General features: G+C 42.1%; 1 protein-coding gene across 4 annotated transcripts in view; it reads left to right on the top strand.

Moving 5' to 3' along the window:
* Window positions 1–10,870: 10,870 nt before the first annotated feature.
* The window catches only part of tfb1m (transcription factor B1, mitochondrial), a 65,481-nt gene continuing 49,510 nt past the window's right edge, over window positions 10,871–26,841 (top strand). The window contains exons 1-6 of one of the 4 annotated variants that reach the window (XM_084045117.1): window positions 10,871–10,893; window positions 13,393–13,530; window positions 17,372–17,523; window positions 21,106–21,214; window positions 22,214–22,365; window positions 23,609–23,728. In XM_084045117.1, coding sequence (XP_083901243.1) covers window positions 13,410–13,530; window positions 17,372–17,523; window positions 21,106–21,214; window positions 22,214–22,365; window positions 23,609–23,728 — 654 coding nt within the window. In that variant the 5' untranslated portion in view covers window positions 10,871–10,893; window positions 13,393–13,409. Of the gene's footprint in view, window positions 10,903–13,392; window positions 13,531–17,371; window positions 17,524–21,105; window positions 21,215–22,213; window positions 22,366–23,608; window positions 23,729–26,841 lie in introns of all 4 variants that reach the window. The other 3 variants (XM_084045118.1, XM_084045119.1, XM_084045116.1) reach the window with 3 other exon arrangements.

Raw genomic sequence — 26,841 nt, 5'->3', positions numbered from 1 at the left:
TTACTCAGGTAAATTTTGGTAAAAGTACATTCAAGCTCAGAACCCATTATTGCGTTAATATCTGATACAATCTCAAGCCAGTAGTTTTGGGTTACTGGACAGTCCCAGAATATATGGAAGTGGTCAGCCATTGTATTATTGCAGTCTCTCCAACAATTCCCCGATTCTGGTGTACCATTTTGTAAGTATTTTCTCCTTGGGGTAATAAAGAACCTAATCATGGTCTTCCATGAGAACTCCCTCCAAAGGCCGGAACTAGTGGTGGTGGTTATCATATCACATATATTCAGCCATTCCTCCTCTGTTAAGGTTATGCCTGCTTCTTTTTCCCATTTAAGTTTAACATAGGAAGTGGAGTGGTTCCTAGCTGTCTGTATACCTGAATATATTCTTGATACCAGTTTTTTGGTGGTGTTGCCTTTGTAGGCATCAATGAAAATATTGATGAGGTCTGTTTTGTTTCCCACAGCCATTATGTTTTTGTCAAAATGATGCCTTAACTGCAAATATCTGTAGAAGTCCTGTTTTTCTAGGTTGTGGTTATCAATGAGATATTGGAAGCTTTCCAAGCCTGTACTGGATGAGATCAGACAGTATGCTGTAATACCATACCGATTCCAACGTTTAAACCTAGAATCCAGCCGTGCTGGTGTAAAGTCTTTATCATACGCCACCCATTTTAATAAACGTGCCTCTCTTTCTATTTTTTGGACTTTGCATTCTTTGAACCAGATATTTAGGGGAACCTTTGTCCAATTGCTTATTTCTTTTGTGTGCTGCTTCATGAGAGTTTTATCACCCAGTATGGCCTGGAGAGGGATATTCAGTTGGTCCAATTCTATGTCTTTCCATCTTGCATCATATTCATTATTGCACCAACAGACTAGGTATCTTAGTTGTGCCGCTTTATAATAATCTTCCAGGCAAGGAAGTGACATGCCTCCCTTATCCTTCGGTAGTTGTAAAGTTTTGAAACGTACCCTAGGTTTCCGACCTCTCCAAATGAACCTGGAGATCATCCGATTCCAGTTATCAAATTGTTTCTTTGGGATTTCTACAGGTAGAGATTGAAATAGGAATAACAATCGTGGCAAAATGTTCATTTTTATGGTCTCTATTCGGTCATACATACCAAATATCACCGGTACCCATCTGTCCAAATCCTTTTGTATTTCTTTTGTGATTGAGTCATAGTTTTCTTTATAAATGTTGACTAGATCTTTTGGTATATTAATGCCCAAATATTTAACAACATCTGAGTTCCATTTGAAGTTATATTTTTTACGTATATTCTCGTGGGGTGAGTAATTAAAGGAAAGGGTTTGAGTTTTGTTTACATTTAGTTTGTATCCAGAGTATGAACCATATTCTTCAAGACAGGTCATGAGTTTTGGTAGACTGGTATCAGGATCGGAAAGTGTGACCAACACGTCGTCCGCGTAAAGGCATATCTTGTGTTCTTTACCGTTAAGTGAGACCCCCGATATGGAGTCATCTTCTCTTATTGTCTGAGCTAGTGCTTCTATAAATAGCGCAAAGAGGGCGGGGCTTAAGTTACAACCTTGACGGCATCCCCGTTCCAGGTTGATTACTCCTGATAGACTGCCGTTTATTTTAACTCTGGCAGTTGGCTGGTAGTATAAAGTTTTTAGGCAATTTATAATTTTTTCGTCAAAACCAAGGCGTTGAAGTATCATGTATAAGAATTCCCAGCGACAAGAATCAAAAGCTTTTTCCGCATCTAAGCTAATAGCTAAGAACTTTTCATTACTTTTGCTCATGCCTTCTATCAAAAACAAGGCACGTCTGACATTGTCCTGTGTTTGCCTATTTTTTATAAAACCGGTTTGGTCCGTGTCAATTAGGTCTGGGAGTATGTTTTCAAGCCGTTTTGCCATTATTGAGGCGAACAGTCTGTAGTCTATGTTCAGTACAGAAATAGGTCTATAAGAACTGCATTCTGTCCTGTCTTTGCCCACCTTTGGAATCACAGATATTATAGCTTGTCTCCAAGACACAGGTGTCTCCCCGCCCTGAAGGACATAGTTAAAACATTTTTCAAGCATAGGTGTCAGTGAGTCTCTAAATGATTTATACCATTCGGCCGGAAAACCGTCTCCCCCTGGCATTTTATTGGTCTTCAGTCTGGATATAGCATCATTGATTTCTGTTGTTGTTATGTCCTGAGTTAACCCCTTATTTTGTTCTATACCTATTGATGGTAAGTCCAGGGATTCCAAAAAATGTTGTACAAGGGTAGGTGGTGCTGCTTCAGGCTGTGTATATAATTTCTTATAATATTTTTCGAATGAATGCTGTATTTCCTCTGTAGTGTAACTCAACCCGTTGGTATCTGGGTCTTTGATTTTAAAAATGGATCTTTCAGTCTGTTCTTTCTGTAGTTTCCATGCCAGCATTTTTTTTGCTTTAGGCCCATTTTCATAGTACCTTTGTTTTACGTATTTAAGTTTGATTTCTACTTGTTTATCTAGTATCTTATTTAGTTTTTGTTTTGTTGCATTTATTTGTTCTAATATATGGGGGTCGTTTGAGTCCACATGTTCTTGTTCCAAATTTTCCAGTTTGTTTTTTAAGTCAGACACCTGTTTCTGTTGTAATTTTTTGTGTCTAGAAGACCACATTATTAATTTTCCTCTCATCACACATTTTGAGTGCCATATTTTTTTGTTGGTGAAGCAGAGAGGGGTACCTTGAAGGGGTACCTCCCAACGGTACCTTGAAAGGCAAGCATGGTTTACATTTTTATTTTATAAACCTCTTGTGATTATTAAAGAGAGGCGATTGAATTTTTGCATGACAAGAGGTTTATAAAATGAAAATGTAGTGAGTAGAAAACCATAACAATGTAAATCTTGCTTGCTTTTCAAGGTACCGCTGGGATTCGACCCAGGATCTCCTGTTTACGAAACCGGCGCTTTCACCAGCTAAGCTACGGTACCTGCTTAAAAGCCTGATGTTAAAGTTAGAAGATGACATACTCTGATCAAGTAAATGAATCGTTACAGTTCTAAACTAATACAACTTCCATGCTATATCTTACATATGGAAACAAGAACAGAGATCTCTTTCCATACTGTTAGACAACAGCACAATCTATTGGACATGCTCAACCTGTCGAGGGCAGTGCATCACACATTTTCTGCACTTTGTAGACTCCAGAATGAGTGCCACATTTTTGTGTAGGTGAAGAGTACCTCATCTACTGATTGAAATGATAAAGGTGTATCATAGTTTGCCCAACACTCCCGTACCATTAAATGGCAATTCTTTGCGCCCAATGTGGGGCTCGGACCGACGACCCTGAGATTAAGAGTGTCATGCTCTACTGAGTTAACCGGGCCTACTTCTCCTTTTACAGCGCTTCAATTTTGGACCATAAGCATATCCTAAAATCTAAGGATTTTAGGATATGTGTGATGCCCACTAAAGTTTGATCACATTAGTGTGATTGTTTTATTTGTCACAGTGTTTTGAGGAGTGCTTTTATTTTAATTTACCTTTCAAACTCAGGTTGTGTCATTTATATGTTTTCACCAAAATCAATAATAACTTTGGTCAATAGGTGGCAGTGCAAGACCATGGTATTAACCTGTTTTGCCTTCTGAGATAGTGCGCATGTGCTGCTGGTTCTTCTCATAACTGAGAGAAGACTCGGTGGAAACAGACCACGTTTCACTGTCTCTATTCTTCATAACCACTTTAACCTGTTTTCCAGGTAAACATACATCTGCTATTAGGTGCCACATCCTGGTACCTCCTGTAGCATCTGCTTCTAGTTCAAGAATGAAGCTCTGTACAAGGTGAAATAAGCCTGGATAGCTCAGTTGGTAGAGAGTGAGACTCTCAATCTCAGGGTTGTCGGTTCGAGCCCCACATTGTGCCTAAGAAATTGCCATTTCATGGTGCGGAACTGTTGGGCAATCAATAATCTCTCAAGAATAGAGTAATAGTTGTTCTTGAATTTGTTGGGAGCCACCTTGAGAACCCATGGACATTGTCTACAAGTGGGTGTGCCTTCAGATCAGGAAGCAGGCCGTGCTTTACCCAATCAAATGTAGTGGGTTAATTTACTTGATCAGAGCATCTTCTATCTTTAACATCAGGCTTTTACAGGTTCCGTGGCTTAGCTGGTGGAAGTGCCTGTCTTGTAAACAGGAGATTCTGGGTTCAAATCCAAAACTATCCATGTTCTTTGGGAGAAATTGTGTTAGTGTTCCGAGGAGAAATATTGTTAGTGGGAATGAAAACATCGCACCACCGGAAGTGGAGGGCTGAAGGCATGTCCAAACCCCGGTTTCCAGTGAGCATGTTTCTAGTTAATTCCCCCCCCAGAGCCAAAAGCACAAGTGAAAACGATGGGTTCCCAAATTGGGCAAACAACGATTAATTTACTTTATCAGAGCATATCATCTTCTATCTGTAACATCGGGCTTTTACAGGTACTGTGGCTTAGCTGGTGAAAGTGCCTGTCTTGTAAACAGGAGATCCTGGGTTCAAATCCCAGCAGTACCTCAAAGCACAAGTGCTGATTTACATTGTTATAGTTTTCTACTCACTACATTTTCCTTTGATAAACCTCTTGTCATGCAAAAATTCATTCCTGTCTTAAATAATCACAAGAGATTTATAAAATAAAAATGTCTTGAGTAGAAAACGATAACAATGTAAATCAGTGCTTGCTTTTCAAGGTTGGGCAAACTATAATATCTCAAATACAGATTCTGAGCTGCACTTGAATCTGTCGGGAGCCGACTTGAGAATCCATGCACATTGGCTTCAAGTGGGCGTGCCTACAGATCAGGAAGCAGGCCGCACTTTACCCAATCAAATGTAGTGGGCGGGATTTACATTTGTGCGACTCCCGTGGCAGTGCAAGACCATGGTATTCACCTGTTTTGCCTTCTGATAGTCGTCTAGGTAGTCTAGTGCGCATGCGCTGCTGGTTCTTCTCATAACTGAGTGAAGACTCGTAGAAACAGACCGCGTTTCACTGTCTCTATTCTTCATAACCACTTTAACCTGTGTTCCAGGGAAACATATATCTGCTATTAGGTACCTGTAGCATCTGCTTATAGTTCAAAATTGAAGCTCTGTAAAAGGTGAAATAAGCCCGGATAGCTCAGTCGGTAGCGCATGAGACACTTCATCTCAGGGTAGTGGGTTAGAGCCCCACATTGGGTGCTAAAAATTGCCCTTTAATGGTTTGGAACTGTTGGGCAAACAATAATCTCTCAAGAACAGACTCAGAGATGTGCTTGAATCCATCGGGAGCCACATTGAGAACCCATGTAGTGGGCGGGATTTACATGTGTGCGGCTCGTTTCCCACTGGAAACAAACCGAAACTCATTTAACGATAGCGTCCTCGGAGCCGACAAAACATCGGAAAGTTAGTAACATTTTAACTTGCTCTTTCATCATAGAAACAAGTGGGCTACCAAAACGATCCATGTTCTTTGGACAAAATGGTGTTAGTGTTCCGTGGAGAAAAATTCTGTTAGTGGGAATGAAAACATAGGCGCACCACCGGAAGTGGAGGGCTGAAGACATGTCCAAACCCCGGTTTCCAGTGAGCATGGGTCAAGTTAATTACCCCCCAGAGCCAAACGCACAAGTGAAAACGATGGGTTCCCAGATTGGGAAAACAACGATTAATTTACTTGATCAGAGCATGTTCTATCTTTAACATCAGGACTTTACAAGTTCCGTGGCTTAGCTGGTGAAAGTGCCTCTTTTGTAAACAGGAGATTCTGGGTTCAAATCCCAGCAGTACCTCAAAGCGCAAGTAGGCCTACTGATTTACATTGTTATGGTTTTCTACTCACTACATTTTCATTTTATAAACCTCTTGTCATGCAAAAATTCAATCGCCTGTCTTAAATAATCACAAGAGGTTTATAAAATAAAAATGTAAACCTTACTTGCTTTTCAAGGTACCGCTGGGATTTGACCCCAGGATCTCCTATTTACTAAACCAGCGCTTTCACCAGCTAGGCCACAGTACCTGCCTAAAAGCCTGATGTTAAAGTTAGAAAATCACATGCTCTGATCAAGTAAATGAATCGTTAAAGTTCTAAACTAATACAACTTTCAAGCTATATCTTACATATGGAAACAAGAACAGAGATGTCTTTCCATACTGTTAGACAACAGCACAATCTATTGGACATGCTCAACCTGTAGAGGGCAGTGCATAACACATTTTCTGCACTTTGTAGACTCCAGAATGAGTGCCACATTTTTGTGTAGGTGAAGAGTACCTCATCTACTGATTGAAATGATAGAGGTGGATCATAGTTTGCCCAACACTCCCGTACCATTAAATGGCAAGACTAAGGTTTGATGACATCAGTGTGATTGTTTTATTTGTCACAGTGTTTTGAGAAGTGTTTGTTTTTTAATTTACCTTTCAAACTCAAGTTGTGTCATTTATACGTTTTCAACTAAATCAATAATAACTTTGGTCAATAGGTGGCAGTGCAAGACCATGGTATTAACCTGTTTTGCCTTCTGAGATAGTGCGCATGTGCTGCTGGTTCTTCTCATAACTGAGAGATGACTCGGTGGAAACAAACCAGTCTCTATTCTTCATAACCACTTTAACTTGTTTTCCAGGTAAACATATATCTGCTATTAGGTGCCACATCCTGGTACATGTAGCATCTGCTTATAGCGGAAGAATGAAGCTCTGTAAAAGGTGAAGTAAATCCGGTTAGCTCAGTCGGTAGAGCATGAGATTATTAATCTTAGGGTTGTGTGTTCGAGCCCCACATTGGGCGCAAAGAATTGCCATTTAAGTGTATGGAACTGTTGGGCAAACTATAATCTCTCAAATACAGATTCTGAGCTGCACTTGAATCTGTCGGGAGCCGAGTTGAGAATCCATGCACATTGTCTTCAAGTGGGCGTGCCTACAGATCAGGAAGCAGGCCGCGCTTTATCCAATCAAATGTAGTCGGCGGTATTTACATGTGTGCGACTCCCGTGGCAGTGCAAGACCATGGTATTAACCTGTTTTGCCTTCTGAGATAGTCGTCTAGATAGTCTAGTGTGCATACGCTGCTGGTTCTTCTCATAACTGAGAGAAGACTCGTGGAAACAGACCATGTTTCACTGTCTCTATTCTTCATAACCACTTTAACCTGTTTTCCAGGTAAACATACATCTGCTATTAGGTGCCACATCCTGGTACCTGTAACATCTGCTTATATTGCAACAATGAAGCTCTGTAAAAGGTGGAATAAGCCCGGTTAGCTCACTCGGTAGAGCATGAGACTCTTAATCTCTGGGTCGTGGGTTCGAGCCCCACATTGGGTGCAAAAAAATGCCATTTAATGGTACGGGAGTGTTGGGCAAACTATGATACATCATTTCAATCAGTAGATGAGGTACTCTTCACCTGCACAAAAATGTGGCACTCATTCTGGAGTCTACAAAGTGCAGAAAATGTGTGATGCACTGCCCTCTACAGGTTGAGCATGTCCAATAGATTGTGCTGTTGCCTAACAGTATGGAAAGACATCTCTGTTCTTGTTTCCATATGTAAGATATAGCATGAAAGTTGTATTAGTTTAGAACTGTAACGATTCATTTACTTGATCAGAGCACCTCATCTTGTATCTTTAACATCAGGCTTTTAAGCAGGTACCGTGGCTTAGCTGGTGAAAGCGCCTGTTTCGTAAACAGGAGATCCTAGGTTCAAAACCCAGCGGTACCTCGAAAAGCAAGCATGATTTACATTGTTATCGTTTTCTGCTCACTACATTTTTATTTTATAAACCTCTTGTGATTATTTAAGACAGGCGGTTGAATTTTTGCATGACAAGAGGTTTATAAAATGAAAATGTAGTGAGTAGAAAACCATAACAATGCAAAATAGTGTTTATGCTCTGGGGGGGGGGATTAACTAGACCCATGCTCACTGGAAACCGGGGTTTGGACATGCCTTCAGCCCTCCACTTCCGGTGGTGCGCCTATGTTTTCATTCCCACTAACAATATTTCTCCACGGAACACTAACACCATTTCTCCCAAAGAACATGGATCGTTTTGGTTATAAGCCCACTTGTTTTTATGATGAAAGAGCAAGTTAAAATGTTAATACGTTTCCGCGGTTTTGTCTGCTCCGAGGACGCTATTGTTAAATGAGTTTCGGTTTGTTTCCAGTGGGAAACTACATTTGATTGGGTCAAGCGCGGCCTGCTTCCTGATCTGAAGGCACGCCCACTTGAAGCCAATGTGTACTCAACGTGGCTCCCGACAAATTCAAGCGCAGCTATGAATCTGTTCTTGAGAGATTATAGTTTGCCCAACAGTTCCACACCATTGAATGGCATTTCTTTGCGCCCAATGTGGGGCTCGAACCCACAACCCTGAGATTAAGAGTGTCACGCTCTACCGATTGAGCTCACCAGGCTTTTTTCACCTCTTACAGAGCTTCATTGTTGACCTACAGTATAAGCAGATGTTACAGGTACCAGATTATAGTTTGCCCAACAGTTCCATAACATTAAGCCTGATATGATATGTCTGTCCATGTATCAGTCTGTCCTTCTGTTCGTCCGTCTGTCTGTCTGTCTGTCTGTCTGTCTGTCTATGTATCTATCTATCTATCTATCTATCTGTCTATCTGTGTAGCTGGCTATCTATTCGTCTATCTGTCTGTAAATCTATTTGTATGTGTGTGTGTGTGTGTGTGTGTGTGTGTGTGTGTGTGTGTGTGTGTGTGTGTGCGTGCGTGCGTGCGTGCGTGCGTGCGTGCGTGCGTGCGTGCGTGCGTGCGTGCGTGCGTGCGTGCGTGCGTGCGTGCGTGCGTGTGTGTGTGTTTGGCAGCCTATAGGTCCAGGACATACCCACAGACTGGTTGTTAGAGGGTTTCAACAACTTGGGATGCCCAAAAAGGAGGCAAAAAGGCTGGCCAAAGTACTGTGCTGTCTCTGCAATAATTGACAGCCACATATGGTGGAGACACTGTTACTTATACCCATAGAGTACTGAGTGATATTATTATTGTATCAGGAAGACATATGCCATGATTATGTGAATGTAAAGTTAACTTTACCTTTAATATTTGTGTCCTTGTATGCTCTCCTGTATGTGTGGATAGGAATACATTGTTAAAATGTGTGTGTGTGTGTGTGTGTGTGTGTGTGTGTGTGTGTGTGTGTGTGTGTGTGTGTGTGTGTGTGTGCGCTCGCGCGCGTGCGTGCGTGCGTGCGTGTGTTTGTGTGTGTGTGTGTGTGTTTGTGTCTGTTAATTTTATCTATCCGTCTATTGGTCTATCTAATTGTCAATCTGTTTGCGTGAGTGTGTGTGTGTGCTAGTGTGTGTGTGTGTGTGTGTGTGTGTGTGTGTGTGTGTGTGTGTGTGTGTGTGTGTGTGTGTGTGTGTGTGTGTGTGTGTGTGTGTGTGTGTGTGTGTGTGTGTGTGTGTGTTGTATGCTAATTTTATTACACAAATGTAACCGTACAGGTCCATTTGTGCACACTCAGAGTTTAATTTTGACTGAGAGTTTACTTTCATTCTAGGGAGGATGAATCAATTAACTGAGTGTGTTAATACTCTCTCTGCTGTAGGCTGAAGCTGCACTTATAATGATGCTTATCATACCCCCAGGTTATAGCATGTTTATCATAACAGCCTGAGTGCGTTTTCACTCTGAATATATTTCCTTTATAATGATGACATTATTGCCTCTGTTGTGTTTCTCACTGTGTTTTGTTCTATATAAATACACTAAACACTAAACTTGTATCAAGTCTTATTTGACAAACACACAAATGTCAAAAAATGTGGTGTCATGACTCTTCTAAGGACAACTTCACCCATTTTCAACCCATCTTCATATAATTGGTCCTCACCAATACTCATTAGAACATTTTGTCTACTCAGTCTGTGTCTCAGAGGAGGGCTGTGGACAGTTCAGAAACCCGTCTACCAGTGACATCATCGATGGGGAATCCAAGCTTATAGAAACTACAGGCTTTCCATTCCTGGAAAGCCATTGTTCTCGTGTTGATAATAAAAAAGAAATAAAAAATGAAATATTGAATAAAAAAAAAACCTCTGAACGATGATGTCACTGGTAGACGGGTTTCTGAAGTGTCCACAGCCCTCCTGTGAGACACAGTCTGAGTAGGAAAAAAAATGACACCATTTTATTAAGAGCATTAGGAGCATTAGTGAGGATCTATTATATGAAGATAGGTTGAAAATGGGTGAAGTATTCCTTTAATGCTTTTCAGGTAAAGAGGATCTTTCAAGATTGCAAAGACAGGATATATTGAAGATGTGTATAGTGATGCTAATACAACAGACTACTCTTGAATACTCTTGAATACTATTGAGAATGCATAAGTGGTGGAAGAAGTACATGGCTGTTTTACTTAAGTAAAAGTAGCAATACCACAATATAAGAATATTCTGTTACAAGGAAAAGGCCTGTAAATCCTCAAAATTGTATTTAAGTACAGTACTAGTAAATGTGGCCTACTTAGTGACTTCCCACCACTGTTTTCCATCAAGATATTTCAGGGTGGCAAGGGCAGGATGTATATTGAAGATGTAGTGACATTAATACAACAAACCCTCTGGAGATTAATACATACATCAATGGCGTTATTTTAATTCACTGAAAAAAATAAATAGACAATGCTTCAGAAGACTGAACAACGTTTCCCTCGCGTGGTCGTTAGCTGTCATTACATCAACAACAGGCCGGTTGTTCAAGGGCAAAGTGACGTCCAGCCCCCACGGCCAGGTGATTGGTTGAAGTCAGGATCTCTGAACGCTCATTGGCTCATCACCTGCCGGTATGACGACGAAGGCGGAAGTAGTAGCAGTGACAGGAGGAGTAGGACTGTCCACACACAGTGGTGAGAAACGTGGGTTTATTTATCTTCATCTCTTTGACGTTTAGAGTCTTTGTTTCTCCATCGCCTGGTTTAACATGTTGATGTTTGACTTTTATAGACGTCATGATTCAGATTTAGAAGCTGTGAGGAAGAGATAGAAACAGTTTAGAAGCTATATGCTGTTAGCTTTAAGGCTACACTGTTGTTATTATTGTAAATACACATGCAGCTTTTTACTCAACAATTTATTCTATACTATTCATTTGTCATGCATGTCACTGCTGCTCACAGAACGGTTTATGCACGCTGACGATAATCATGTGGTTAAATAAGACGAGGAAGAATAAGCAGCCTACATGCTGTTAAAATGATCTGGTTTCTTATTTTAATGTTTCACTACAGAACTTGATATTAAATAATCCGAAATAAGGTGCTTTTTGTTTTTGCATGTGAGTGGTTCATGGAATTATATAGGTTGTTTTGTGTGTGTTATATTCGACATTTCTGCTGTAGACCTTGTCAGTGGAATGGCCGTTGCTATGGGAACAGATTAGAGTTCAAGTTCATTTGCTGTCAGCTGATGATGATAATATTTACAGAACACTGCAACAGGAAATGAACTTGAACCCATTTAGAATGTTTTGCTTATGTTATCAAGTGTGAAAACAAAGGCCTGTAGCTATTAGATGTGTATAAAAAACAAGTAAGCGTATTAACATATCCTACAACCATTTCTGTTAAACATCTTAAGTGAATGAAGTGAAGTTGAGTTCCTATAATTCTACTGACAGTATTGATTTGTGTAAATCTATTTGGCTTGGTGTTAAATCTGAATAATTGAGTTAATGTCCATGAGAACATTCCCATAAAACACTGTTAAATACATGACAGACTCTCTCTGTATAAGACAAGAAATTAAAACGTGTATTCTTCATCTCTATTCTATAGCCAAACAAAGTTTTGACTAAACTTTGTCTGCGTTTTGGCTTTTTTTTTTTTACTTTTATAAAGACACTGCTGGAAATGATTGAATTATTAAGATATATTTTCTTACTTCAAAATGCAACTTGGCCTTGACACCACTAGGTGGGAGTAGAGATCATGTTATGAACCACTCCAGTGTCAAGTGCTTATCCTACTATAATTCTAGTAACCTCTGTAGTGGTGAGTGAAGATACCCGGTTCTCCTCACTGGCTGGACCAATTGCTCTGATTTTGCACACAGCCATTGACCATTACAATCTGAACGCAACTGTGAAGCCCGTTTTTCAATTTAATCAAATCCCAGCTTCTTATTAGCGTTTTTGTGTCAAAGAATGTCGTCCCATAGCTGCGGCTGCCCAGCTATGGGACAAACTGCCTCCCGGGTTGCCAGATCATGTGCGCATATCCCCCCACGGATGCGCTGCGCCGACCGGGTATGGTCTAGTATATATTAACTCAGGCAGTGGTTATCATGGGGGGCCCACTCACTCAGAGACCCCCAGGGGTCCTTGGGGGGAGGGGGGGGGGGGGGGTTCCAGGGGGTCACCCCCCAGCTAAATTATTGATAGTTAATCTTCACCATTATTACATGTACACTGAAATACATCTAGAGAATGTACAACAATGTCTATTTTGATCAGAGTTTCACAGTCATCTCTATACCTATTACCTACAGTACATGGACAGTAAAGTCATTCTAGACCAAATGACAGACCATATCAGACCAAATCATGTCTTACAATAAAAACTGTTTTAGATTGGGGTGTCCTTCAAATCTAAAAAGCTTGAGAATCAGTGGCTTAAATGATAAATATGCAGTTGAAAGACAATGAATACCAATTCTGAATCAACAAAGTAGTTCCATTGTAACTGGTTAAAATATTCTTACGAAAAAAAGAAAAGAAAAAGACAACAACAAGTGATACTTGTTTTCAAAATGTTTCACTTTGCTTGACTGAATTTTCAATGTTTAAAAAAAATGTAGCTAGAGAATGACGGCTACAACTCAACCATAACAGGAATCATTATCTGCCTAAAATAAATCCATACCTAATCCTGTGCAAATGGCCTTTCAGCTTTATGCTCATAGATAAGACACTGAAAATCCTCTTTATTGTCACAAGGTAATTACTTGTCATCGTGTGCAGCTGTCATACTGTGGTCTTTCACAGATTATGTTTCCATTTGACACCTGTGAAATGTGACTTCAGTTATTTAGAGCCTTTAATGCGATCCCTCAGATCTTACATTTGGTTCAATTTTTTTCACTCTCAGAGTTAACCACTTAAGTCCTGTTTGTTTCATACTTGTCGCGCTGACTTGCGCAGCGAAAAGGGCAGATCTACAAGCCCACACGTTGTGAACTTGTAGATTGGTCGTTTTGGCACCGTGCTGCACCCGGCTTTGTCGAGCGTCTAAGCACACACCTATAATGACATGCCCAAAATAAGGCCGCCAGGTTGAACGTGTGTGTGTATGTGTGTGTGTGTGTGTGTGTGTGTGTGTGTGTGTGTGTGTGTGTGTTTGTGTTGACAGTGCGTCCAGTGTTCCAGATGGCGGGCTCTCGGTTCCGCCTGCCTCCGCTGCCCACCATAGGAGAGCTCATCAAACTGTACAACCTGAGAGCTGAGAAACAGCTGTCACAGAACTTCCTGTTGGACATGAAGCTGACCGGTAAGCCACCATCATGTCGTTCTTTCTTTCTTTCTTTCTTTCTTTCTCTCTCTTTGTTTGTTTGTTTTGTTTTTCTTTCTGTCTTTCTCTCTATTTCTTTCTTTCTTTTTCTTTCTCTGTTATTTTTTTTCTGTCTTTTTCTCTCTTTCTCTCTATTTCTTTCTTTCTTTCTCTTTGTTTTTTCTTTCTTTCTGTCTTTCCCTTTTCTTTATTTCTATTTCTGTCTGTCTGTCTTTCTTTCTTCCTCTCTTTGGGTCTCTCTTTCGCTCACTCTTTCTCTCTCTCATTCTCTCTCTTTCTCTTACCCTCTCTCTTTCTCTTTCTCTCTCTCTTTCTCTACCCCCCCCTCTCTCTTTTTCTACCCCCCCCTCTCTCTCTTTCTCTCTCTATCCCTCTCCGTCTCTGTCTCTCTTTCTTTCTCTACCCCCTCTCTTTCTCTCTCTCTCTCTCTCTATCCCTCTCCGTCTGTCTCTCTTTCTTTCTCTACCCCCCCCTCTCTCTCTCTCTCTCTCTCTATCCCTCTCTCTCTCTGTCTCTCTTTCTCTACCCCCCCCCTCTCTCTAGCTGCAATGCACCAACACCTGCCAGCCACTGTATTTTGTACATACATATACAGTAGTGTGTGTGTGTGTGTGTGTGTGTGTGTGTGTGTGTGTGTGTGTGTGTGTGTGTGTGTGTGTGTGTGTGTGTGTGTGTGTGTGTGTGTGTGTGTGTGTGTGTGTGTGTGTGTGTGTGTGTGTGTGTGTGTGTGTGTGTGTGTGTGTGTGTGTGTGTGTGTGCGTGCGCGTGCGTGCGTGCTCTGCGCTCTGCTCTGAGGACACAATGGTGCATTTGCATCATCCTACACTTAAAGAAGCAGTTCACTCCAAAAATGACTTAAATAAATTGCACACCAGGTTATTTTGTTTTTGTCGCATTCCTAAGACAATAATTTGATGACCGGCGGAGTCTCCGGTAGGAGCCTAGCCTCGTTCCCAGCCTTTACTCATCTGTGAGAGAGAGAAAAGCCTGGTCACGAACTAAAGCAGAGAGTGTGTATAGGGGGGCGGGACTTCCGTCGTACCTATTTCCCCCGGAAACAATCTTTTTCGACCAATCACAGCACTTGTTTCATTCACAGAGAATATTAACAGATTTGCATCAACGTCATTTCCTTAGGTCAGTGGTTTTCAACCAGTGGTCCGGGGACCACCGGTGGTCCTTGAGGGGGTTCCAGGGGGTCCCCAGCCAAATTACAAATGGAACCAAATGGACCCTAACGGGTCCATTTGGTTCCATTTGTACACTCTCAGAGTTAAACACTAATCATGATGATACAGTGTAGATTGGGACCCCCAAGGAATCAAAATGGTTGAGTCCTTGGCATATATTTTTCAAATGGGGGGTCCCTGGGCTAATATATGTGTGAATTTGGGGGCCCTTGACGCGAAAAAGGTGGAAAAACACTGCCTTAGGCGGTACTCCCGCCAAATTCCGGTACTTCCGCTGAGGCACTCAAACGGCCAGGTCTTGCCCAGCGTGCTAGGAGAGTCAATGGAGACTCTTTGAGTCTCATACAGGAGACATTAGCATCTTTCTGCCCGTCATCAAATTATCGGCTTAGGAATGCGACAAAACCCAAGAAAGGCTTCATCATGTGCTGTAACGGTTAGAACAGGGGTCTTCAACCTTTTCAGGCCAAGGACCCCTTAGCTGAGAGAGAGATGAAGCAGGGACCCCCTCTACATATTGTATAAAATTGATTAAACTTTTTTGTTTACTTGGTCTGCTCTTTTTTCCCTCTACACCTATGCCTCTTTGCCAAGAATAGCCGATCTACAAGCTCACAACGCCTCGCAGCGCGAGGCGTTGTGAGCTTGTAGATCTGCTATCTTTGGCTAAAGTTCTCCTCAGAAAAAGGGATGCTAGGGTTCAAGCGGTTAAGGTAAAAAACAAGTATGACCTAAGTCATAATAAAGCCGCATGGGGCAGGCTTTTTTGGCCCCAATCTTTTCATACACCTGATTACTTGTTTTTTGGATTGCTTGTTTCTCTCGCCAAACCTGGCAACATTAGCCTTAGCGTCGCAGATTAACGCTCGAATGTTTTTTATATAAGTGGTGGCAACATTTTGTGACACCACACGGGTCTTCCCAACAATAGCTGAGATTGAAGTCAGTGTGAACATGGGCAAATAATAACTTAATAGCCAAACTAGGTCTAATGAAGCACGCTAGCATTTAGGCTAACCCTCCTGGCTGAAGCCATCTCCCTTTCTCTCTCTCTCTGCTGTGTAACTCTGTGCGTTGCCTTGTTGTGATGTGTGTTCGTCCATGCTGGCCCCTAATATGGTCTGCTTCCGGGTGGTTCAACCTAACTTAACAATGAGGATCGTTCTGATTGGATCCCTTCCCAACTAGTCCCTCAAAAAGAGTAATTCTGATTGGATCTCTTCTCCATTCGTCCCGCCCTAACATTTTCGTCTCGTCTAATTCGTTGACTAACGTGTCCATTACATTTTCGTCTCCCCATTGGCTTAAAAGGGGGTCTTAAAAGGGGGGAAGTGTGATGGACAGCCAGGACAGCCAATGACACTCAGGTGTCGACACTTTTCACTCGGGTGTCGACTAGGACTAGTGCTGTTTACAGAGCCGCTCGCTAGCGCATGCGGCTAAAAATCATTTCACACAAAGATTTGGCGGACCCCCTGTCGTAACTCTGAGGACCCCCTAGGGGTCCCGCACCCCCTGTTGAAGACCCCTGGGTTAGAAAATAAGTATTTTTTTGGCTGAACTACTCCTTTAAGCGAGCGGCAGCGCCGGCACACACACACACACACAGGCTTGTTCGTAGCCATTGAAAGCGACAGGCTCTTTGTGTAAAGGTGGACTAGAGACTAGTACACTGAGCAGATACTCCTGCTAATGTGAACAGACTGAGTCAATTGCACGCACAGCTCCCTTCTTCCCTCGCCGCTCTCTCTCTCTCTCTCTCTCTCTCGCCCACCGAAACGTGATTATGGGTGTGATGCAGTGCAGGTCTGATCTGCTTTCATGTCCTTGGGACAAGGTGACTGTGTGTGCGTTAGATTAATGTGTCCCCAACTTCGTCATAGCGAGGTAGATGCGCCGCATCATCAATCTCAATCCCAGACTCTTAATAAAGACCTTGTAAACCGTCAAACAACCGGCTAATTTCTAAAAATGATGCATCGGGTCCCACAGACTTTTCAGTGTTGTAATTCACCAAGCCGTACAACCCTGAGTCAGTCTGGTGTTAATTTCATATTAATCCATTAAGACCGGGAAAACTTGTGTGTCGTTTTTTTTGGTTATTCAAAAAAAATAGCAGATATACAAGCGCATGGCGCGGCATACGCTTGCATATCTGCAATTCTTTTGAAGAATCGTAAAAATGTGTGCAAATCTTTATTTAACTCAACTTTTTTAACTCAAATCTTTGCTTCTGGGGATTCTACAAATGTACCCAAAATGATATGTATTTGGCCGTGGACCCCCATCTCAAAATACGTTGTTCCAGGGACCCCCCAGAAGCAAAGCTTTGAGTTACAAATGTTTGCTTAAAAAAATATATATTCAAGGAAGATTTGCACAAATATTCACGATTTTTCAAAAATAGCAGATCTACAAGCTCATAGCGCGGCAGAGTGCCGCGCTATGAGCTTGTAGATCTGCTATTTTTGAATAGCCAAAGTGTAAAATAATGGTAGTTGTTACACACAGATGTGTTCCCGGTCTTAATGGGTTAAATTATTCAGTTCCATTAACTGTGTCTCTCGGTCATCCGTCCATATCTCCCTCTCTCTCTCCCTCTCTCTCTCGCTCTCTCTCTCTCTCTCCAGACAAAATAGTGCGTCAGGCGGGCAGTCTGAGAGACGCCCACGTGTGCGAGGTGGGCCCCGGGCCGGGGGGGCTGACCCGCTCCATCCTCAACGCTGGCGCCGCCGACCTGCTGGTGGTGGAGAAGGACTCCCGCTTCATCCCGGGGTTACAGGTATAACTGTAGATCTGTGGTTCTCAATCTAGGGGTCCGTCCGGGGACCCCCAGCCTGGGGTTGTATTAGGGCAGTGGTTCCCATACTGGGGGTTGGGACTCCCAGGGGGGTCCTCCTACAAGTGCTTGTCAGGGTGTGGGGGTCCCCAGTTAAACTATGATTATTTTGGGGGGTGGCGGCCTGAAAAGTTTGGGAACCCTTGTTTTAAGAGGTTCCAGGGGGTGCCCAGTTAGAAAGCAAATGGACCCTTAAATGTCTGTTACTCTGACAGTGTACAAATGGAACCAAATGGACCCTTACGCAGGGATGTCTCTGTTTATTTTAGCTGACGGGGTGCTATGTCACGCGCACATGTACGCGCGGTCGCCAATTGAAATACCCTTTTAAATATGTAGCCCTGTTAACCCAGAATATAAATCGAATTGTATTCTTTTTTTACTTGCTTATTGGGGATACTTTATATTGTTGTCATCTACAATGATGCATTTACCTTGGAGAGCTCTGCAAATTGAGTTAATTCATGAATCCATCAGCCACTTTTACCCAAACGTTCCATCTGTGGAGTGTGGACTGCTTCTGAACATCTGACAGCTAGAGTATGCCTCTTTTTAAAAGTGGCCTACATTACTTCAGGTAACAACAATAGATCACAGAAATGCAGCCGGCCAGGGTCATTCCTATGTTAATTTGCGCTGTTGACACTCGGCAGCTTTTGTAAGAGGGTGTGAATGGCTGTTTTTGATCGATACGCTATTGTTGTTGTAGGTAAGTTGAAGGATTTCTTGCGGGCACAAACGCGCGTGGCGTGCACGTGCATGCACCCCAGAAAGCTATAGTGAAGCTGTGCTCAACCTCGGCTACATCCGTGGCCCTTTACGGGGTCCATTTGGTTCCATTTGTACACTCTCAGAGTTATGGGAGGGATGCATACCAATATATATATATATATAATATAATATCACTGCGTAGACATTAGTCTGGAATCTCTGTGTGGAACCTGCATTTCCGAGGGGCAAATTAAAAAAAATGCCTCTGGTGATAAACCCGCCCCATATTTGCATACTGGGCCCTGATTGGTCCCTCACAACATCGGAGGGAGAGAAATCCAATCCATCTTTTTTTTTTTTTGCAATGGCAGATTCGTCTGGAACCAGGCTAGTAGATGTCCGTTTGGGGGTCTTCCCTATGTTCCCCGGGTTCTATGTTCTATGTCCGTTTTATTTGTATAGTGCCAAACCGTAACAAGTTATCTCTCACGACACGTTACATGTAGAGCAGGTGCATAGCAGGACCATACTCTACAGCAGTGGTTCTCAACCAGTGGTCCGGGGACCACCAGTGGTCCTTGGGGGGGGGTTCCAGGTGGTCCCCAGCTAAATGATGGAGTTGGTAACAAAATTGATCCTTATCTTGAGAGCGTAAAATGAAACCAAATGGTTTCATTTTACGCTCTCAAGAGTTAAATTATTGTTAAACATGTGCTTTACTTACTTAAAGAATTGTTATTTTGATCAACGTTTTGCCTTTTATCTCTCCTATGGTACCAACATCAATACAGCATGGAATTGTGGACAAAACCGTATCCAACGATAACATAGTATTCTACGTTTTGGGGTCTTGAGAGGCTAAATCTCCTCTCACGGTGGTCCGTGGCTCAAATGCAGAATAAATAATGGACCTTGATATGAAAAGGATTGAGAACCACGTCTCCACAGAGACCCGACATGCCCGCTGCATGAGCAAACACTTGGCACAGCGGTGGCGAGGAGGACAATCTTCCCTTTTTTAACCGGGGAGAAGAAGAAACGTTGAGCAGAACCAGGCTCTGGGTGGGTGGGCAGCCATCTGCCTCCACAGTGTTGGCAGAGAGAGAGAGAAGAGGCTGACGATCATATACGTGTGTTCCTTCCTGTACTATGCACCCAGTTTACATCTCTGTACATAGATTTACTGTATGCATATACAAGCAGAGAAGATAACGTTAAATACATTTGAAAAATTGCTGCTGCTACGATTTTATCTTGTTTAGAGTATTTTATCCTTATCTACATGTATACAGTATATATATGTTCCAAAAGCAAAATCACAATTTCTCTGCCAATAATGCAATTAAGCAATTTCTTAAGTCCTAAGTTGTTGTTTTTTTGGTATTATTTTAGTTTTGTACCTACGGTACTATACGTGATTGATCTCTGTTTATACATTTCCTTATTCTAGTAGGGCTATATCAGTTCAGTTCTGTTTATTTTCAGCATTTTATGTACAAAGACTACATATACAGTATGTGTATGTACAACAGTGCAATTTAGAACAATTTGGTGCCACGGTGGCACAATCTCAAACAAGTCCATTTGACTTAATATAGTGTCCAAGATGCCAACAAAAGTGGACAGGCCACTCTTGAATCCTTGACTATACATACGTTTATTTTATTTTTGTTTTATTTGACACTTGCTTTTGCCAATGAAGCCCCATGGAAGTGAATTGAGAGCGAGGGGGAGAGAGATGAGAAAGGGAGAGTGAGACATAAAATGCATAGCAACAACAGTAAAAACAATAACGGTTATATAACGGTCTACTCCATGTGCATGCGGTCTGCAATATGATCCTCGGGACATCCCGGGGTCACAGCAGGGTCATTGAAAAAGCACTGTAGGCTGTAGCAATGTCACCTGTGTGTACTGTAACTGTTTGTATTAATCCTTCTGGCCACTCATATAGCAACATACTGTTAGAAAACATTTTTAGATACAGTATGTATTTGGCCGCGGACCTCCCATCTCAATATGTTTTGTTCCAGGGACTGGAGCTGGTCCCTGGGTGCGAACACTGCTCCTAGGATGGGCTCAAAGCAGAGGATGACTTTCCTCATGGGGATTCAATAAACAGGGTTCCCATGGTCATGAAATTCCTGGAAATATTTTGAAATTAGAAAAACAGTTTTTCAGGCCTGGAAAAGGTTTGGAATTAATCAAAATTTGATTAATTCCAAACCTTTTTAATGTTTTGGAAAATGTTTGGATACACATTGTTTTTGGCTATTGATTTTGTTCATAAAAACATGTGTAGCATTATGTGAAATACTGTTATGTAACATGGTAAAATGTAGAGCTGTGTGAGTGCGACCTAATGTATACAGAAAGTCATGCGACAAAAAGAAAAGATTGACAAGCTAACATCATGTTGCACCGTGATACGTTTGTTAGCTTGTAGATCTGTTCTTTTTGTCACGTGACGTCTTCGCTCGAGTCCGTTTTGGGGCATTGATAGCGCTCTGGAGTAAGAGCCTCATTATTGCATCATATGATTGCTATAGGCCTGGAAATGAGGTCTCCTCGCTAAAAATAGCCAATCTACAAGCTCACAACGCGTCTATCTGCCATTTCTTGGTGAATGTTCCACCCCAGAATAGGTGTGATGGGGTTCCAAGTGGTTAATTTAACCACTTTCAACCTGGCATCCCTATGTTGGTCATGACGTCATGATGTCATGACGTGATACACATATTTTGTGATAGACTGTAGATCTACTAAAGTGGTTAGTTAACTTTGTCGTTGTTGATATGGTGTGTATCTCCACAGCTCTTGTCTGAGGCAGCACCAGAGAAAGTGAGGATTGTCCATGGTGATATACTGACCTACAGAATGGACCGGGGCTTCCCTTCAAACATCAAAACAGCCTGGGAGGACAGTGAGTAGAGGACATGGAACCGTGTGTGTGTGTGTGTGTGTGTGTGTGTGTGTGTGTGTTTTCATGGCACTACATCATAGCACAACACTGCAGTTACATCACGTTTATTAGCGCTCTGTAGGTATGTTGTTAGATAATGCACAAATGCAGTATCATTGTGTTATTAATGTACTTAGTCAGCACCATAGTCAGCACCATTGTGAGTCAAGTCAAGTCACCTTTATTTATATAGCACATTTAAAAACAACAGCAGTTGACCCAAAGTGCTTTACATTCACAATAGCATTGTATGCTAACTATGCTAAACTAATAAAATACAGCATAGTAAAAGAAACATAAAGCAATACCTCAAATACCAATACCTGGTGAGTACCGTAGTCAGCACCAATAGTCAGCACCATTGTCAGTACCATTGTCAGTACCATAGTCGTTAACCATAGTCAGCACCATAGTCATTAACCATAGTCAATTAGCCAGAGAGAGTACCCATTTATCAGCTTAAATGTTATAGTGTTCCAATGTTGACTGCTCATTTCTTTGTGTCACTTCAAATTTCACTTGTTTATCCTGTAATCCTGTATGAGTTCTCTCTCCTGATTGGATGAAATTGGTATCCAGATCTGAAAATGCATTTTCTGTTTACTAAACAGCTGGAGAGCCCTGTTAACTGAACAAACACTCACTCTGTACTGTAGCAAAGCAATAGCAAGCTATTTAACACTTATTTTAACCTGGAACGCGTCTGTGTCACTTTAGATTTCTTTGGCTATTTAAAAATAGCAGATATACAAGCTCATAGCGCGGCAGCGAGTGCCGCGCTACGAGCTTGTAGATCTGCTATTTTTGAAAAATCTTGAAAATATTTATTTTTGATTTTTTTCAAAAAACTGATTTAGAAAACATTTTAAAGAATCGCCTCAGGTCTTAAAGGGTTAAGGAAAGAAAATCACTTGCCGTCCTGTTTTATTGTTTATTAACATGCTTTATGTCGTTTGTCAGAGCCGCCCAACCTCCACATCATAGGGAATCTGCCGTTCAGCGTGTCCACTCCTCTGATCATCAAGTGGCTGGAGAACATGGCCAACAGAACCGGGCCTTTCGCTTACGGACGCACACGGCTCACGCTCACCTTCCAGAAGGAGGTGGCGGAGGTAGGAGGAACGCTCACCACCCACAATGCACCATTGTTTCGGCGTTGTCGGGCAGAAACCTTGTATCTCCACCTTTCAACCTTGAAATTTATGACATTTTTTCATAAATGAATGTCTCTTAGCTCTTAGTGGTTCTTTTCTCTTTCTTTTTGTTGCATTCTCAGGGTTGTATAGTATTTATAGGATGGTATTGTATATATTCAGCTTTGCAAAGTTATGTGCTCTTACAGTATTGCTTATTTTAATGCTTATCGGCTTGATTTGTATCTAGTAGTCAAGTCAGTGTATGTGTATGTCTTTCTGTCTTGTACTGTTGTATGTATTATAGCATGGAATGTGTGTATCCTGCATCTTGGCCAGTGCATACTTGTAAAAGAGACTTGTAATTGTACTGGTTAAAGAAAGGTTATATAATGTCCTACTTCATCATACACGAGTGTCACACAAAAATAGTGAAAATAGCAGCCACAACGCACCACATCGCGACGCGTTGTGAGCTTGTAGATCTTCTATTTTCACTATTCCAAATTGTTTTTGAAAAAAACGGCTACATAAGCAATTTTCCATGTTTTCAGCGTACATGTTTGAGTCATAATTAATTGAACTCACCTGTTTTAAACAAACGAAGTGAACAAAACGGAACAAAATGAAGTGCTGCTTGTTCTAATATATTATTAAATTGTAACTAAGGGGAAGTGAAACTCGTGCGTGTACACAGTACATGTGTTGCCCCAGTGAATAACCCAGATTTACAAAACATGCTGTTGGGCACAAACCTCGTCTTTAGTAAATTAATGCCCTGCTTCATTATACAAGTTCGTCGCACAAAAGTAGTGCCGTTCTACAAGCTTGTAGATCGGTTATTGCCACTATTTAAATGTTTTTTTTTTTTTAAATGAACGGTTTCCATCCGACAGCAACAATATTATTATCGTCTCTGTCGGGTGGAAACCTCATATGTCCAATACTTTTCAGGATTCAAATTCAAAAGCATCAAAAGTAGCAGATCTACAAGCTCGCGTTTCGAGCTTGTGGATCTGCTACTTTTGATGCTTTTGTGTTTGATCAAGTATGGCTTTGATTTACGGAAAAACACAAAAAGTAAAAAAATATGGAGATAAGAGGTTTCTGTCCGAAAGCAACAATTTAATATGGAGATACTGTCGCCGTGCAAAAATTAATTTCCGTGTCTTGTCTCCTTGTGCGTGTGTGTGTGTGCGTGTGTGTGCGTGCGTGTGTGCAGCGTCTGACGGCCAGCACCTCCAGTAGACAGAGGAGTCGTCTGTCCGTCATGGCCCAGTATCTGTGCACCGTCCATGACTGCTTCACCATCCCTGGACGAGCCTTTGTCCCCAAACCTGAGGTAGGACCACACACACACACACACACACACACACACACACACACACACACACACACACACACACACACACACACACACACACACACACACACACACACACACACAGACACACATACAGACAGACAGACAGACAGACAGACAGACACTATCCCTCTACAACGGTGGTTCTAGTTTTTCATGTCAAGGACCCCCACATTAATATGTATTTGTACGTGGACCCCCATCTGAAGTATTGTAGGCCTACGTACAATTTGTACGTGAATGCACTTGTGGGATTCGTCTCCTTCTCTCCAGAGAGTGTCTGCCGCCTCTCTCTCTTTCTCTCTCTCTCTGCATGCAGCGGGGCTCGCCCCCCCCCCCCCTGCCTCCCTCTCTCCGCTGGCTGGGCGTATACTTCGCTGTACGGCAGTGTTGCACACCGAAACTCTTGACGCGCGAGACGTTGTTTTCAGATCGTTATTTTCGGTGACGACACGAGCATACAAGAATCCCACTTTGTAAAAAGAAAACACCAGGGCAATAAAAACCTAGCAACTTAGCAATAAAAACCTAGCAACTTAGCAATAAAAACCTAGCAACTTAGCAATAAAAACCTAGCAACTTAGCAATAAAAACCTAGCAGCATTACTGATCAAGATGTTTTTTAGCAGATCGACACACTCACAACGCATGACACATTGTGATCTTGCAGATTGTCTCTCTGTCTGTCTGTCTGTCTGTCTATCTACACTAGTGCTATCTACAAGGGGTCTTTGAGGCTGTGATGCGATGTTGTCTCGGCCCCATCTCAGGACCCTTTCTGGGTGGTAATGATGCCTGCTGGGTATTTGAGAGATGAGGCTCCTCCATAATGATGAGAGAGAGAGAGTAGAGCACTGCTTCTGGTTTAGGTCCCTCTGCCTGTTCCTGTGTGTGTGTGTGTGTGTGTGTGTGTCACTGGTGTCAGGAAGAGCTACGCCGTTACGTAACACAAGAGAGGTGTGTGTGTGCGCGCATGTGCGCGTGCGTGTGTGTGTGTGTGTGTGTGTGTGTGTGTGTGTGTCCTGTGAAAATGAAACCATGTTCTTATCTTTTGGCGTTTACAGGATATACTGTACTGTAGGTGTTGACAGACCAAAATGTATCCTATAGCATCACTATTCTGGGCCTAAAATTGGGGAAACATAGCAGATCAACAAGCTTGTAGATGTGCTATTTTAATCTGTGAGGAGACTTGGTGTTGTGGAGCAGTGGTTTTCAACCCTTTTCATATCAAGGTCCATTATTTATTCAGCATTTGAGCCACGGACCACCGCTTGATGAGATTTAGAGTAGACTCTCAGACCCAAGAATATTTTGTAATCGTTGGATACGATTTTGTCCATAATGCCATGCTGTTTTGATGTTGGTACCATTTGGAGAGATGGCAGAGATTGTTCTACTTTCTCTAATTGTGTGACTTCTTGTGTGACCAAATGGACCCATAAGGGTCCATTTGGTTTCATTTTACACTCTCAAGAGTTAAAGATCTATAAGGGTCCATTTGGTTACCAACTCTCCATTTAGCTGGGTACCACCTGGAACCCCCTCAAGGACCACTGGTTGAGAACCACTGGTGTTGTAGGGGGATAAAAACAGCGCCCCAATTAAAGAGCCCACTCTGGGCTAGTTTACTAAGTATAATATATGTATTTATTTATTTAGTATTTAAGTGGCTAATTTATAATCCACTACACATTGCTAGCTGAAAGTAGTTGACTTCAAGCTGCTGTGCAACGCATTTCTTGCTTAAATATAATTTCTTTTCGGCACTGCGACACACCGCCGTACAACCGGAGGAGTAAATTAGGCTTAAGGGCCCCGCTGGAAGTGTCTTTAGGAGGTCCCAGTGCTGTGTGTGTGGGTAAATATTTAATCCCATGTGTGTTTAGAAGAGAAGAGAGACAGCACAGTGTGAATGGAGCGCAGCGGGCCTGATTGTTCATTCTGTTAGAAGAAGAAGAGATGGAGCCACCATGATTATTTCATCACACTCACCACACACAGCAGAGCCTCAGTCATCTTGTTATATCATCTGTGCGTTCTCTCTTTCTTTCTTCACGCGCGCCGCGTCTCAACATGCGTGTGTGTGTGTGCGCGTGTCATAATGTGGCCGCCTAATGGGTTTGGAGCGTGCTCGCTTGGCACGTAACGTGTGTTTTAGATCAGTGGGGTTTTTCAAAGTTGTGGTCCGCGGGGACCCCCTCAGGGGTCCTTGAGGGGGATTCCAGGCGGTCCCCAGCAAAAGTAGTTTAATACAGCAGTACAATCGTTTTAACCACTTTATCCAATACGTTGGCTATTAAAAAAATAGCAGATCTACAAGCTCACTGAGAGCTTGTAGATCTGCAATTATTATTATTTATTTTTTTGGAAAATATTGAAATATTTTTGTTTGGAAAACATTTTTTTTTTTACATAAATCTTCTCTTCTGGGGGTCCCTGGCACAAAACAAACCTTGCTATGAAAAAGTTTCAGAACCACTGCTTTAGATGAATATGTAGAACACACACACACACACACACACACACACACACACACACACACACACACACACACACACACACACACACACACACACACACACGCTACCAGAGACTATCTCCCTGTGTGTTTGAGTGGGTTCATGGGAGAGAGCTGTTATCATTAGGAGAAATGATGGGTCTTTGATGAGCAGGGCTCTTACTGACAGCGTTCCTATAAAAAAGACGGACAGCGGACAGAACAGAGACTACAGTAATGCTATACTGTATCATCATCCATGCATTATGTACATGATGCCCCCTTTTAGACTGGCAGCCCAGATCAGGTTTTCAGCCTTATATCCAGAATGGAACCTGATCGTTTATGAAGGTTAAACGGCAAAATGAAAAAGACAATTAAGTGTGTGCGTGTGTGTGTGCACGTTTTTTGCTAATTGATTGATTGAATACTTTATTAGTCAAAAATGTAAACAGCATGGAAGTACAGTAAAACACTTGAGGCCCTATGTTCGCCGGTGCCTTACCCATTATCCCTAAACTTCTTTGCCATTTTTTCTATTTTTAAAAACATTTTCAAATAGTTCAACAAGCCGATCTACATCGACATGTTG

The sequence above is a fragment of the Gymnoscopelus microlampas genome, assembly GCF_963454915.1.
Source record: "Gymnoscopelus microlampas genome assembly, chromosome: 20".
NCBI classification, from domain to species: Eukaryota; Metazoa; Chordata; class Actinopteri; order Myctophiformes; family Myctophidae; genus Gymnoscopelus; species Gymnoscopelus microlampas.
Note: the sequence above shows the minus strand (reverse complement) of the source record. Positions and strands in the feature narration are given on the sequence as shown.